The 14,332-nt window shown below is 46.7% G+C and overlaps 1 protein-coding gene across 1 annotated transcript in view; it reads right to left on the bottom strand.

The window, feature by feature from the left end:
• Positions 1-1,842: 1,842 nt before the first annotated feature.
• tspan18a (tetraspanin 18a) overlaps positions 1,843-14,332 on the bottom strand; it is a 141,182-nt gene continuing 128,692 nt past the window's right edge. The window contains exons 7-9 of the mRNA XM_028796064.2: positions 12,920-13,003; positions 3,520-5,845; positions 1,843-2,960 (exon numbers count right to left, since the gene is read on the bottom strand). Coding sequence (XP_028651897.2) covers positions 5,798-5,845; positions 12,920-13,003 — 132 coding nt within the window. The 3' untranslated portion in view covers positions 1,843-2,960; positions 3,520-5,797. The remainder of the gene's footprint in view (positions 2,961-3,519; positions 5,846-12,919; positions 13,004-14,332) is intronic.

Raw genomic sequence — 14,332 nt, 5'->3', positions numbered from 1 at the left:
CTGGTGGAGGCAGAGAGCACCCCGTCTTCATTCATCTCCAGTTACTGGCTTGGCTTCCTGCCTGGGTAAGTAACATTAAACCATCCTGGGCAAGATGCCAGCCCATCCTTGCCATCCCTTATGATAGACATAACTTTATTTGTCCTCAGAGGCAATTTTGGCCTTTAAGAGAAGCTCTTTAAATAGATAAATGCATAAATAAATAGATAAAGAAATGTACACACACACACACACACACACACACAATGTGGTCTGAACACACATCAGAATGCCTAAAAAGAAAGAAAACGTCTGACTTGGCAGTCCCAGTGAGGTGCTATTCATGCGTATTGCTGTTGGCATAAAGGACCGCCCCTACCCCCACCCCCCCCTTTCTTAACCTGCTGAAAGCCCTCAGTGTTGGTGTGTCACCGAGAGAGGATGTGCAGGGTTGTTCGTAATGGCACTCGGTTTTGATCTCATTCTCTATTTGCTATGACCTCCAGGGGTCCAGAGTGTATTCCATAACCGAGCCTGCCCTTTAAATCACTTTGTTGATTCGGTGGTCCTCTCTTGAAGTGATGTCACCAGCCCAGCACACCACAATGGCCATCACAGAGTTATGAAGGATGTCACTTGTCACATGAAGGGAACACAGTCTGTTAATAGAACAGTCTGCTCTGCCCTTTCTTCTCCAGTTCCTTTGTGTTATTAGAGCAGTCCAGCCTGTTGTTGATGTGAAGTGGACCACCTTTACATCCCCTCCCTGATTAGTGACCAGACATGGAGGCACTTTGGTGTTTTGAAAGTCATAAAGCAGTTCTTTGGCTTTGCTGATGTTGAGCTGCAGACAGTTCTCAAAGTTCTCCCCCTGACTCCTCTCCTTTGTCTCATCCCCCCTTATTAATAACCCCATAAGTGCAGAATTATCTGAGAATTTCCATGAGTGACCTGTCCTGCTGTTATATTTCTAGTCAGATGTTTACAATGTGAAGTGACAAGCCTGGTCCTTGTGGTGCTCCAGTGTTGCTCACATAGTCCTTGAGTCTCACAGATGGTGGTCTGCCTGACAGATAGTCCATCATCAGGACATCACAGGCTCACCCACCTGCATATCTCTGTACTGACCCCTTAACAGGGATAACTGGATGGTATTGAAGGCCCTGGAGAAATCAGAAAACAGAGTCCTCACAGTGCAGCCAGCATTGTCCAGGTGAGAAGAAGCTTTGTGGAGCAGAGACAGATAATCAGATCCTCCAATCCAAACTGGCGATGGTCCAGGTGGTCTATCACAAGGGGACTCCTAGAGTGCAGGACCAGCCCCTCAAAGGCCTTCTAAGGGCTGCTGGTCATTAGTCACCAGATGAAGAGGCGCCCACCTTACAATGCAGGATGTTTTCCACAGCAGGGTCACTTTCCGGAGCTTTAGGGACAAACTGAGGAGGTGACCGGGGGACACCACAGAGATGGTCAGGACAGGCCGTAAAAACTTGAGGACCGGCTCCATCTGGTCTGGTGACTTTTTCTGTGTCTAGTTGTCTCCTTACTTGCTCTTCAGTTATGGAGTTTAGCTGTGAGAAGGAGGATTTTTGAAATCAGACTATCGTCACTGGAAGCCAGCGTCAGGACGTGAGGACAGGGGTCACCTGTGACCTTCCCCGGTGTGGTCTCCCCACCAGCTCAGTTAGACCAGCCCTCCAATTCCCAAACCCCCCAATCCCCCCCACCGACACACCGTGTACTGATATTGGGGTTGGGGTTTTCTGTCAAACCCGTAGAACTGTAAACTCCATAGACATGAGTGACGTGCACACAGCACCCTCTGCTGGCCTAATCATGAAATGACAAGCATGAAGAAGCACATAAAAATAATCCTTTATTTTGTGTGCATATTAACAACTTCACTGACAAAGTTCCAGAGGCAGAAAAACCAAACAAACAGAAGAGCTGCAGGTTGTGTGTGTGTTTTTAATACCTAAAAGAAATTGATAAAGGAAGGCTGAAGAAGCCAGGCTACCTTCAGAGGACTCAGGTTCAAGCCACCAAGAAGCAGACAAAGTCCGATTTTCAAATTGTAATTGGAAAATAAATCGCCGCAACCAACCAGGGCCTTTGATGCTCTTGGCAGTGACGTCACAGGTTTTATTTTCAGCAGGGCACGCTCTGCCATCTCCTTCCTTTGGCTGATGCCACCCCAGCAGAGGGCAGCATTGCGTTTTTAGGGTGGCTGAGCGTGATTGGCTTAGCCAGCCTTCTACCCCAATTAGGCTTCATTGCACCCCTCAGAGTCAAAAGTCTGAATTTGCACCCTTGTCTCTATTTATGACCTTGGGGGTAAGAAAAAGTGATGAAAAGCATGTCATTCTACCATATGGCGCCTTTCAAGGAGGCACCTGGAGGCTTCTGGCCCTTTATAATACACACCATGGTAGCAAAGTGACTTGCTAATGGCATGAACGTGGTGGCAGCGGTGGGATTGAACATCGTATGATCATAATTTGGGACTCTCCTCCTTCTGGGCTGCCTAATAGTAAGGAATGAAAGCTTATGCTGCTCTTTTCCAAAAGTAAAAAAAAAAATATATACATACAGTATCTTACAATGGCAACCACTTGGCTGCCACATCTAAACTGGCAGCGGGCAACGAGATGGCAAGGCCGTATCGAGGAGGGACAACTTCTCACTTTGTATGCTCAACTGAATAAATGAACCCAAGGCCCGGTGTGCCACACCTGAAGCGACAGCTCAAGAATTGGGCACAACTGTCAGAATCCGCACTGCCAACACTCATCAGTAGGTGGAGCCACCAACAGGTGGAAAATGAAAAGATTCATGAAAAGCAATGAAGTGACCAAGACAGAGAGTTGTATATAGCGCCTTTCACCAGACACAATGTTTGGATTACTCTGCCGCCATCTTTCTGCGGTGATCACTGGGAATGGAATTATCAATAGAATTCTAAAGCTATCAGATCAGTCCTTCTAGATTGTATATAGCGCCTTTCAGTGTTGCACCAAAACCCACGCTCAAATCTGTCACTTGCTTCCACATCCTTTTTTCTTCCCCAACCTAAAAGGGCGATGCCACCTAAAAATTTAAAGTGTAGTGTATATGAAATAAAACCTTTTTTGGGGGGGGTTTGGGGTCAGTTGGTGGGGGATGCATAGGTTGAGACCCATTATATATATATTGTATATAGTGCCTTTCATCATAATGCCAAAACCCATGCTGGTATTTCCAACTCATTTCCACATCCTCTTCCATCCCCAAGCATAACAAAAAAATTGATGCCACTCATAACTTTAAAGTACGCACGTGATAAAGCCTTGGGAGGGGTCTGCATGGGGTAAGACACATTATATATATTGTATATAGCGCCTTTCATTGTGGCACCAACACCCACACTCATATTTGTCACTCACCTCCACATCCTCTTCTTTCCCCAAGTCTAACAAAAAGGCGATGCCACCTAGGACTTTTAAGTGGTGTATGTATGTAATAAAGCCTGAGGGGGGGGGGGAAGGGGGTGAGACCCATTACATAGATTGTATATAGTGCCTTTCATTGTGGCACCAAAACCCACACTGATATTTGTAACTTACTTCTACATCCTCTTCCATCCCCAAGCATAACATAAAGGCAATGCCACCCAGAACTTTAAAGTGAGGTACAAACGTAATAAAGCCAGTGGGCACATAGGGTGAGACCCATTTTATAAATTGTATATAGTGCCTTGCATTGTGGTACAAAGACCCATGCTGGTATTTGTAACTCACTTCCACATCCTCTTCCATCCCCAAGCATAACATAAAGGCAATGCCATCCAGAACTTTAAAGTGGCATATGTATGTGATAAAGCATTGGGGAGGGGTCCGCATTATATATATTGTATATAGCACCTTTCATAAAGTTGCCAAAACCCATGATGTTATTGGTAGCTCATTTCACAACCACTTCCTTTCCCAAGTATACTGTACTCAATCAAATGGTAATGCCACCTAGAACTTTAAAGTGGGGGTACTATGTAATAAAGACTAGGGGGGCACATGGGGTGAGCCCCATTATATATAGTTCCTTTCATCATGATGCCAATACCCAGGCTGAAATTTGTAACTCAATTCCACATCCTCTTCTTTCCCCAAGAATAACAAAAACGTGATGCCACCAAGAATTCTAAAATGGGGTACAAATGTAATAAAGCCTGGAGGGGGGGGCTTAGGGTGAGACCCATTATATATATTGTTTATAGTGCCTTTCATCGTGATGCCAACACCCAGGCTGATATTTGTAACTCACTTCCACATCCTCTTCCTTCTCCATGAATAATAAAAAGGCGAAGGCACTGAGAATTTTAAAGTGGGTACATACTTAGTAAAGGGGGGGGAGGGGGGGGGGCATTTAGGGTATCATTTGAGACCCCATCAAATCACCTTCTTTGGCCTCATCCTGTCTCCCTTCATCTTATGTTCCTATCTACTAGTCATCCTCTAGGCCAGGTTGTAGCTACAGTAGAACATCACTAGGGGTCAGTAAGACCCAGCTGTTAGACAGACTGCGATGTATGGTGGGGCAGAGTGGTGGGCTGGCAGCTGTTACTGATCAGATTTAGGGCTGCCTTATGCCCTCCATAACAAACACATCACTTCAATTGGCATTGGTCACAAACGATGCCAATGGTGGACCCTATGAGATGGACTGGGCATGCACAATCACTTTCTGCTCTTGTGTGTGGGTGCATTCTGTGAGCCCAACGTTGCCCCCTACCTGCCAGACAAGGAAGTGCCATGTTGTTTAATGCAGGTTGAACAAACCAAACTGGTACAGAACAGCAGAACACGACTTCAAGGGAAGTGTGGTCCCCCGACCCCAGTGGCTGGCTGGGGTCATTCACCATGAACAAGTCATTTAGTGTCCCAGACTACTATCTTGGGATTTTTAAGCACAAAGTTCTTGGAGAAAAGGCTCACAATGAAAGGCACTATATTGCAATTTCTGTTTGGTGTGCATTAACAGTAAAGGGATGGGGAAGCAATGACACTCAATTGGCGGGTGAGAAGGGGGCACTGCGGGATAGTGGGAGTGACCTGCAATCCCCAAATCACCCCGTTTCCTCCCCTCTCCCAATCCTAGTGGTCAGTGATAGAAGGGGTGGGCAGGGAGGGAATGTTCCGGATAGGGAGTGCCATCTCTTTGGCAAGATGAGCAGACCTGTGGCCACCTGCCCAAGTGCAAGAAACCCACAACTAGCATATGCTAACACTGGAGGGCGCCAGCGATCCAAACATCTCCATCAGTCGCAGTTCTACTGGCGACACAAGGGCTTGTTTGGAGGCTGGGAACCCTAAGAAGCATCATTGTCATAATAATAATAAAAAATAATTATAATAATATTGCAGTCATCATCACTATAATCGTAGAGCAGATAATTAAAACAAACAAGAAGGGATAAAGAGTCGTAAAAACACGTAAAACAAAGAGGGTCCGACGGCTGCAGCACCGCCATGGTGATGTGCGCCACCATTCGGCCACCAGGGGGCAGCAGCAGCAGCGGGCTGGCAGTGCGATGCTCACAGTTCACGTCCTGCTCCCCTGCTTCTCGCAGGTCAGCAAAAGGAGTTAAAAAAAGAAATCAAATAAAATACAAATCCGCCCGTCAGTATTTTTCCTCATTTCAGTCTCTCTTTGTCTTTTCAGCACCTCAAAGTTCCAGCCCTGAAGTACGTGTACAGTGTTTTGGTCACTTCATATTTTTTGTGTGTCTTCACCTGTTGAACACAAATCTTCTTTTGCAGGTTCTCGGTGTCCACACACACAATCCTTACTGGATGCCCCGAAACAAACACATGGCAAAGACCATGGCGAAGAGCTGCAGAGAGAAAGAGAAAAACGCCATAAGGTGTGGGCATCACGGGCACCTTTGATCTCATATAGCGTCTTTTATGGCACTCCAAATCATAAGGCACTTAACACAGATAACCTTCGTCACACTCCCCACCCCCCCAAAAAAATGAAAAAAATTACAACGCAACAATAAAAAAATAAAAACCATCAGCTAAAAATCTGTCACCCTCAGTGTGACGCTGCAGCAGAAAACTCAAGAGACTCAGTCAGTCCGGGCTCCAAACAGAAGGGGGCGTGGTCGGTGTTGCATATCAGACGGGATGGGCGGGGCCACGGGGCAAGGTGTCTTCCCTCTTCAAACATAAAGGCCCCACCCCCTGGGAGTTCACTTGAATGTAATTTCAGAATAAAAGCTGGCTTAGGCGGCTGTAACATTCCTTAGGAAATAAGAGTCTCTTCAGGAGGGTTCAATAAAAGGCATAGAATTAAAAATGATTTGGCGGGCGCCTTTATCCAAAGCGACTTACATCAGCTGAGATACAACTGGTTACATTTGTTTTATCCAGTTGGAGCAGAGCCATGTAAAGTGACTTGCTCATGGTCACAGAGTGCCAGTTACCTAAAATGAATATAAAGTTTATTTATAAGACTTGGATTGTAGACAATTTATAAGAAAAAATCACTAAACTTGAGACTCCTTAAGAACAAAAAATAGAGAAATAAAACTAAATACTTAAAGCATTCCAGACCAACTGGACAAAAAAAGTCATCCAAATTATAGACTCAAAGTGAAGGCACTGAGGTGACAGTTTTAGAAAAGGTGGTTAGGAGACCCCTGAAGCATCCCACCTTCTCGTGGTAGGGGTCAGGTTGATTATTATTTTTTTTTTTTTTTTTTTTTTTTAGAAACAACAGATAGGCCCGACATCCCATGAAAAGTAACGGGAGAAAAGCCAAGGGGCGAACGTAAATCCAGGCTGGAGGAGAGTGCAGTCGCTCATCTGAGAGGCAGTGGGGACACGTCCACGGAGGGGACTTCCAAGGGACAGCTGACCCTGCCCTTCCCACTCTGTGTATGCATGATTAAAACTAAACTGGGCGGGCGGAGTGGTGGCCCAGAGGCTAGGGGTCTGTGCCAGCAATCGGAAGGTTGCCAGTTTAAATCCCAATCACATCACTTCAATTGGCATTGGTCACAAACGATGCCAATGGTGGACCCTATGAGATGGACTGGGCATGCACAATCACTTTCTGCTCTTGTGTGTGGGTGCATTCTGTGAGCCCAACGTTGCCCCCTGCCTGCCAGAGAAGGAAGTGCCAAGTTGTTTTATGCAGGTTGAACAAACCAAACTGGCACAGAACAGCAGAACACATCAAGGGAAGTGTGGTCCCCCGACCTCAGTGGCTGGCTGGGGTCATTCACCATGAACAAGTCATTTAGTGTCTCAGACTACTATCTAGGGATTTTTAAGCTCAAAGTTCTTGGAGAAAAGGCTCACAATGAAAGGCACTATATTGCAATTTCTATTTGGTGTGCATTAACTGTAAAGGGATGGGGAAGCAATGACACTCAATTGGCGGGTGAGAAGGGGGCACTGTGGGATAGTGGGAGTGACCTGCAATCCTCAAATCACCCCGTTTTCTCCCCTCTCCCAATCCCAGCGGTCAGTGATAGAAGGGGTGGGCAGGGAGGGAATGTTCTGGATAGGGAGTGCCATCTCTTTGGCAAGATGAGCAGACCTGTGGCCACCTACCCAAGTGCAAGAAACCCACAACTAGCATATGCTAACACTGGAGGGCGCCAGCGATCCAACCATCTCCACATTTCACAGTTCTACTGGCGACACAAGGGCTTGTTTGGAGGCTGGGAACCCTAAGAAGCATCACTGTCATAGTAATAATAAAAAATAATTATAATAATAATATTGCAGTCATCATCACTATAATCATAGAGCAGATAATTAAAACAAACAAGGAGGGAGAGAGAGTCGTAAAAACACGTAAAACAAAGAGGGTCCGGCGGCTGCAGCACCGCCATGGTGATGTGCGCCACCATTTGGCCACCATGGCAACATCATTCTGGGCCCTCTAATCATCCCTTGTCTCTGACTGGCTACCTCCCTCCCTCTCTCTCTCATCCCATGACATTCAAATGTGTGGTGAGTGGACAGGCAAAAAAATGGCTGCTGTCGCATCATCCAGGTAGGTGCCACACATTAGTGGTGACTGAATCGGATCCCTGCGGTGGGTTGGCACCCTGCCCAGGATTGGTTCCCTGCCTTGTGCCCTGTGTTGGCTGGGATTGGCTCCAGCAGACCCCCGTGACCCTGTGTTCGGATTCAGCGGGTTGGAAAATGGATGGATGGATGGATGAATTGGATCCCCACTGACTATGAAAAGCTTTACTATAAATGTAAAGAATTATTTTGCATTATTATTATTATTGTTACTGGGTGGCACAGTGGTGCAGTGGGTAGTGCTGCTGCCTCACAGGAGAGCCGGGTTCGCTTCCTGGGTCCACCCTGCGTAGAGTTTGCATGTTCTCCCCATGTCTGTGTGGGTTTCCTCCCACAGTCCAAAGACATGCAGGTTAGGTGCATTGGCGATCCTAAATTGGTGTGTGTGTACGCGCCCTGCGGTGAGCTGGCGCCCTGCCCAGGGTTTGTTTCCTGCCTTGTGCCCTGTGTTGGCTGGGATTGGCTCCAACCGACCCCCGTGACCCTGTAGTTAGAATATAGCGGGTTGGATAATGGATGGATGGATGATTGTTACTGGGGCCAATTTAATATCTCCAGTCCACCTAACCTGCATATCTTTGCAATGTGTGAGGACACCAGAGCACCACACAGACACGGGGAGAACATGCAAACTCCACGCAGGGATTATACAGTGACTATAAAAACACTAAAATAAAGTTTCCTTAAAAATACATATTTTTAAAATAATACATATATACAGTCATATGAAAAAGTTTGACAACCCCTCTCAGCCTGCATAATAATGGACTCTCCTTTCAACACTAAAGATAACAGTGGTGTGTCTTTCATTTCCTAGGAACATCGGAGTACTGCGGTGTTTTCCGAACAAAGATTTTTAGTGACGCAGTATTCAGTTGTATGAAATTAAATCAAATGTGAAAAACTGGCTGTGCACAAATGTGGGTCCCCTTGTCATTGTGCTGATTTGAATGCCTGTCACTGCTCAATGCTGATTACTTGGTGTGATGAGCTCGTTAAGCCTTCACAGACAGGTGTGTCCATCATGAGATATAAAGATATTTAAGGTGGTCAATTACAAGTTGGGCTTCCTTCCCTTTGACTCTCCTCTGAAGAGTGACAGCATGGGATCCTCAAAGCAACTCTCCAAAGATCTGAAAACAAAGATTGTTGAGTCTCCTGGTTTAGGGGAAGGCTACAAAAAGCCATCTCAGAGGTTTAAACTGTCAGTTTCTGTAACTGTAAGGAATGGAATCAGGAAATGGAAGGCCACAGGCACAGTTGCTGTTAAACCCAGCAGGTCTGGCAGGCCAAGAAAAATACAGGAGTGGCATATGAGCAGGATTGTGAGAATGGTGACAGACAACCCACAGATCACCTTCAAAGACCTGCAAGAACATCTGGCTGCAGATGGTGTATCTGTACATCGTTCTACAATTCAGCATAATTTGCACAAAGAACATCTGTATGGCAGGGTGATGAGAAAGAAGCCCTTTCTGCACTCACGCCACAAACAGAGTCGCTTGTTGTATGCCAATGCTCATTTAGACAAGCCAGATTCATTTAGGAACAGAGTGCTTTGGACTGATGAGACAAAAATGGAGTTATTTGGTGATAACAAAAAGCACTTTGCATAGCAGAACAAGAACACCGCATTCCAAGAAAAACACCTGCTACCTACTGTCAGATTTGGTGGAGGTTCCATCATGCTGTGGGGCTGTGTGGCCAGTTCAGGGACTGGGGCCCTTGTTAAAGTCGAGGGTCTGATGAATTCCACCCAATATCAATAAATTCTTCAGGATAATGTTCAAGCATCAGTCACAAAGCTGAAGTTACGCAGGGGTTGGATATTCCATCAAGACAATGACCCAAAGCACAGTTGGAAATCTATAAAGACATTCATGCAGAGGGAGAAGTACAATGTTCTGGAATGGCTGTGACAGTCCTCTGACTTGAATATCATCGAAAATCTATGGATGATTTGAAGCAGGATGTCCATCAAATTGAACTGAACTGGAGAGATTTTGTATGAAGAATGGTGAACAAGACCTCCATCCACAATCAGACACTCATCAGAGGCTATAGGAGGACAACGTCTAGAGGACAAAAGGAGGCTCAACTAAGTATTGATGTCATATCTCTGCCCACATTTATGAACCTGTCTAATTTTGTTATGATGCAAATTGCATATTTTCTGTTAATCCAATAAACTTAATGTCACTGCTGAAATACTACTGTGTCCATAAGGCATGTCAGATATTAAAAGGAAGTTGCTACTTTGAAAGCTCAGCTAATGAGAAACAATAATACAAAGAATTAAGAGGGGCTCCCAAACTTTTTCATATGACTGTAAATATATATATATATATATATATATATATATATATATATATATATATATATATATATAAACTGCTCAAAAAAATTACAGGAGCACTTTTTAATCCGAGTATAGCATCAAGTCAATGACACTTGTGGGCTATTGATGTGGTCAGTTAAGTAGCAGAGAGGCTTGTTCATCAGTTTCAGCTGCTTTGGTGCACTAGAGGGGCAACAATGAGACGAACTCCAAAACAGGAATGAATGGGTTAACAGGTGGAGGGAGGCCACTGACATTTTCCCCTCCTCATCTTTTTTGTCACTCGTTTTGCATTTGGCTATGGTCAGTGTCACTACTGGTAGCATGAGGCCATACTTGGACACTACAGAGCTGGCACAGGTGGTCCAACTTCTCCAAGATGGCACATCAATACGTGGCATTGCCATAAGGTTTGCTGTGTCTCCCAGCACAGTCTCAAGGGCATGGAGGAGATTCCAGGAGACAGGCTGGACAGGGCCCCTCGTAGAAGGTCCTTAACCCATCAGAATGACCCATCGGTATCTGCTCCTCTGGTCAAGGAGGAACAGGATGAGCACTGGCAGAGCCTACAAAATGACCTCCAGCAGGCAGGCCACTGGTGTGAATGTCTTTGACTAAACAATCAGAAACAGACTTCATGAGGGTGGCCTGAGGGCCCGACGTCCTCTAGTCGGCACCGTGGAGCTCGATTGACATTTGCCATAGAATACCAGAATTGGCGGGTCCCCCACTGGCACCCTGTGCTTTTCACAGATGAGAGCAGGTTCACCCTGAGCACATCTGACAGACGTGAAAGTTTCTGGAGAAGCCGTGGAGAACGTTTATGCTGCCTGTAACATCGTTCAGCATGACTGGTTTGGTGGTGGGTCAGTGATGGTCTGGGGAGGCATATCCATGGAGGGGCGCACAGACCTCTACAGGCTAAACAACGGCACCTTGACTGCCATTAAGTATTGGGATGAAATCCTTGGACCCATTGCCAGACCCTATGCTGGTTCCACCTGGAATGCCCGGCCTCGTGTGGCAAGAGGATGAAGGAATTGATACCATTGACAGATCGCTTGACCTCAATCCAATAAAACATCTCTGGTTGGGACATTATGTTTGGGTCCATCTGACTCTTCAGCCTGTCCAGGAGCTCAGTGATGCCCTGGGCCAGATCTGGGAGGAGATTACATAGGACACCATCTATCATCTCATTAGGACATTGTCAGGCATGGGGGGGGGGCAACAAACTACCGAGGACAATTTGGAGTTGCTGCAATGACATTTCAGCCAAATGGACTCGCCTGCCTGGCACCTCATTTTTTTCCCTGTTTTTTCGGGGTGTCCCTCTGTCGGTTCATCATTTTCATTTCCATCCTCTCGTTCCTCATACCTCACCACATCAGTCCACAGCAGAAGAGACGGTCAGCAGGATTTTTTTTCCCATTGCGATCTGACGTGTTTTCAAAGTGGTTCTTTCATTTTTTTGAGCAGTTTATATCCACAATACATACGGCACTAATAAAAAAAAAATCAAATGCTTCTCATAATTACAAGCTATCCTATTCTTTCATTTTCTCCATATTGGAAACAAAAACAAAAAAAAATAGGAATGAGTTTACGGTTTCAAAGTTAAAGTCGCACAGAACGCTTCTCCGTGTTTCGATGGATGAGTCTGCAGATTCACAGATGCTTTTAAATGGGCAGTTTAGACAATTTTCAAAGTTTGTACAGTTTGAGGTATCCGAATGAAAACTGAACTGACAAACATCCCTGAAGAATAAACAGGCAGCATCTCAACACAAGTGGTCCATGTGGGGGGCCAAATTGTTAAATGTGGATGGCCAGACAGACAGACAGACAGACATGGCTACCTTCACGCTTTACAAGTAAACACACCTAAAAAACTCCAGAGGGAAGATGCTGGCGAAAATAAAACTTAATCTGCACTGGTAGGCTTAGTGCATTATGCCAGTCTCGTGCCCGATGGTCCTCACCTCGCAAAAAGAAAACACAATTCCTATTCTGAAAGGAAGGAGAGTGGGGTACACCACTAGGGGAGCTGAGTAACCGACCTAACAGAATTGAGTCTCACACAATACATCACGGGCGGCACGGTGGCGCAGTGGGTAACGCTGCTGCCTCGCAGTTGAGAGACCTGGGGACCCGGGTTCGCTTCCCGGGCCCTCCCTGTGTGGAGTTTGCATGTTCTCCCCGTGTCTGTGTGGGTTTCCTCCGGGCGCTCCCACTGTCCAAAAACATGCTGATTAGGTGGATTGGCGATTCTAAATTAGCCCTAGTGTATGCTTGGTGTGTGGGTGTGTTTGTGTGTGTCCTGCGGTGGGTTGGCACCCTGCTCGGGATTGGTTCCTGCCTTGTGCCCTGTGTTGGCTGGGATTGGCTCCAGCAGACCCCCGTGATTCGGATTCAGCGGGTTGGAAAATGGATGGATGGACAATACATCACCCTGCACGCAGAATACAAAACGAACACTAGGTGTCGCCATTCTCCAAAGCACAGCTCAGCCAAACAAACTCACCTCGATGGTCAGCACCAGGATGGTCAGGCCGCCGGCAAGGTAGATGTACGTCTCGAAATACTCGACGACTGTTGAGTAGCAGCCCTAGTGCGCAAAGAGAGCAAGAATGATGTTAGACTCGGACACTTAGCCCCCCACGCCCCCCATTATTAGCCCCAAAACACCATTATTTTAGCCAATGTGTGCCAATGTAATCCTATGGCACAAAAATATATAATTGAGGTCTAATCATGAGAAAAGGTCTGACATTACCTAAGCCCGATACCCAAAACCCTGTCCCCACTACCACCAGGAGATGTCACTTGTCACCTGCCTGTCACAAGCCCCCCCACCAACATAACGGCCCAATAACCCGTTCCATAAGCTCGCTTACTGCCGATTGAGGTGTCACAAAGTCTAAGATCTTCCGCTGTCCATCTCATGAGGTTAGGAATGTTGGACCCCAATGTCACTGACCTTCCCATTCCCTGCTTATCTCATCTACAGCTGGCCAACGAGAGGAACAGCCGGCTTGAACCTGCTCAGTCGGGCTTAAAGAGGGGCGGCTCTAATTACCCGTCGTCGACCCGCTGCTACGCCAGGCTCCAGCTACCAACATGTCCTCCGCTGTCCACAGTTAGCCACCTCACCCTCCTTGCTGCCCACACTGATTGTGGCATCACAGGGACTGCCCTTTAGGAGGTTCGAGTCCAACCTTGTGGGCAGATCCTACCGTGTGTCCCGACAAGGAGAGATGTCAATGAGGTGCACCAGGCAAGTTAGAAGGTGCCCCAAAGTTTGGTGGTGGGTCCTCTCCTCACCCACACTTCCCAGGTCCTATCATTCAGCCCCATGGTTTCTCATATCAGCTGGTGATACTCAGCTGTGCCCATTGTTCTTGCCCAATTTCCCTTGAGCATGTGAGAGACACCTAGCGTCACCTCCAGTTTTCGGTCGTGTGAATCCTCCCCCTCTTTCACGTACCCTACTTTATAGACATCTCTACTGACATCTTTCTTTGGTGTGTGCTTGAACTCGATTCTGAAAAGACGTTACCACGATGTAAGCTCTGCAGCTGAACCCGCCCTTGCCTCCAGGGGAGAAGGGCCAGAATTTCTGCACGTCTCATTGATATGCCAACCTGGATGAAGGAAGCGCATCTCCAACTCAGCCCGACAAAGACAGACCTTCTTGTTACCCCTGTTTGTCCCCATTGGCTCATTATGGAGACCACCCTCCAAGTCAGTGTGTAACCTTGGGGTGGCGACTGCTGACCAGCTGCCCTTCACTGGCCCATATTGAGTGAAGCCTGAGAGACAACATCCACAAGATCAAAGCATGTTGGATGGCATACGGCGCCCACTTTCTAGTCCAGGCTTTGGTTTCATCACACGTCGGGAATGCAGTGACTCTGTGTTGGCAGGAGAACCAACG

The sequence above is a fragment of the Erpetoichthys calabaricus genome, chromosome 2 (genome assembly GCF_900747795.2).
Source record: "Erpetoichthys calabaricus chromosome 2, fErpCal1.3, whole genome shotgun sequence".
NCBI classification, from domain to species: Eukaryota; Metazoa; Chordata; class Cladistia; order Polypteriformes; family Polypteridae; genus Erpetoichthys; species Erpetoichthys calabaricus.
This window is presented reverse-complemented; position numbering and strand designations above follow the sequence as displayed.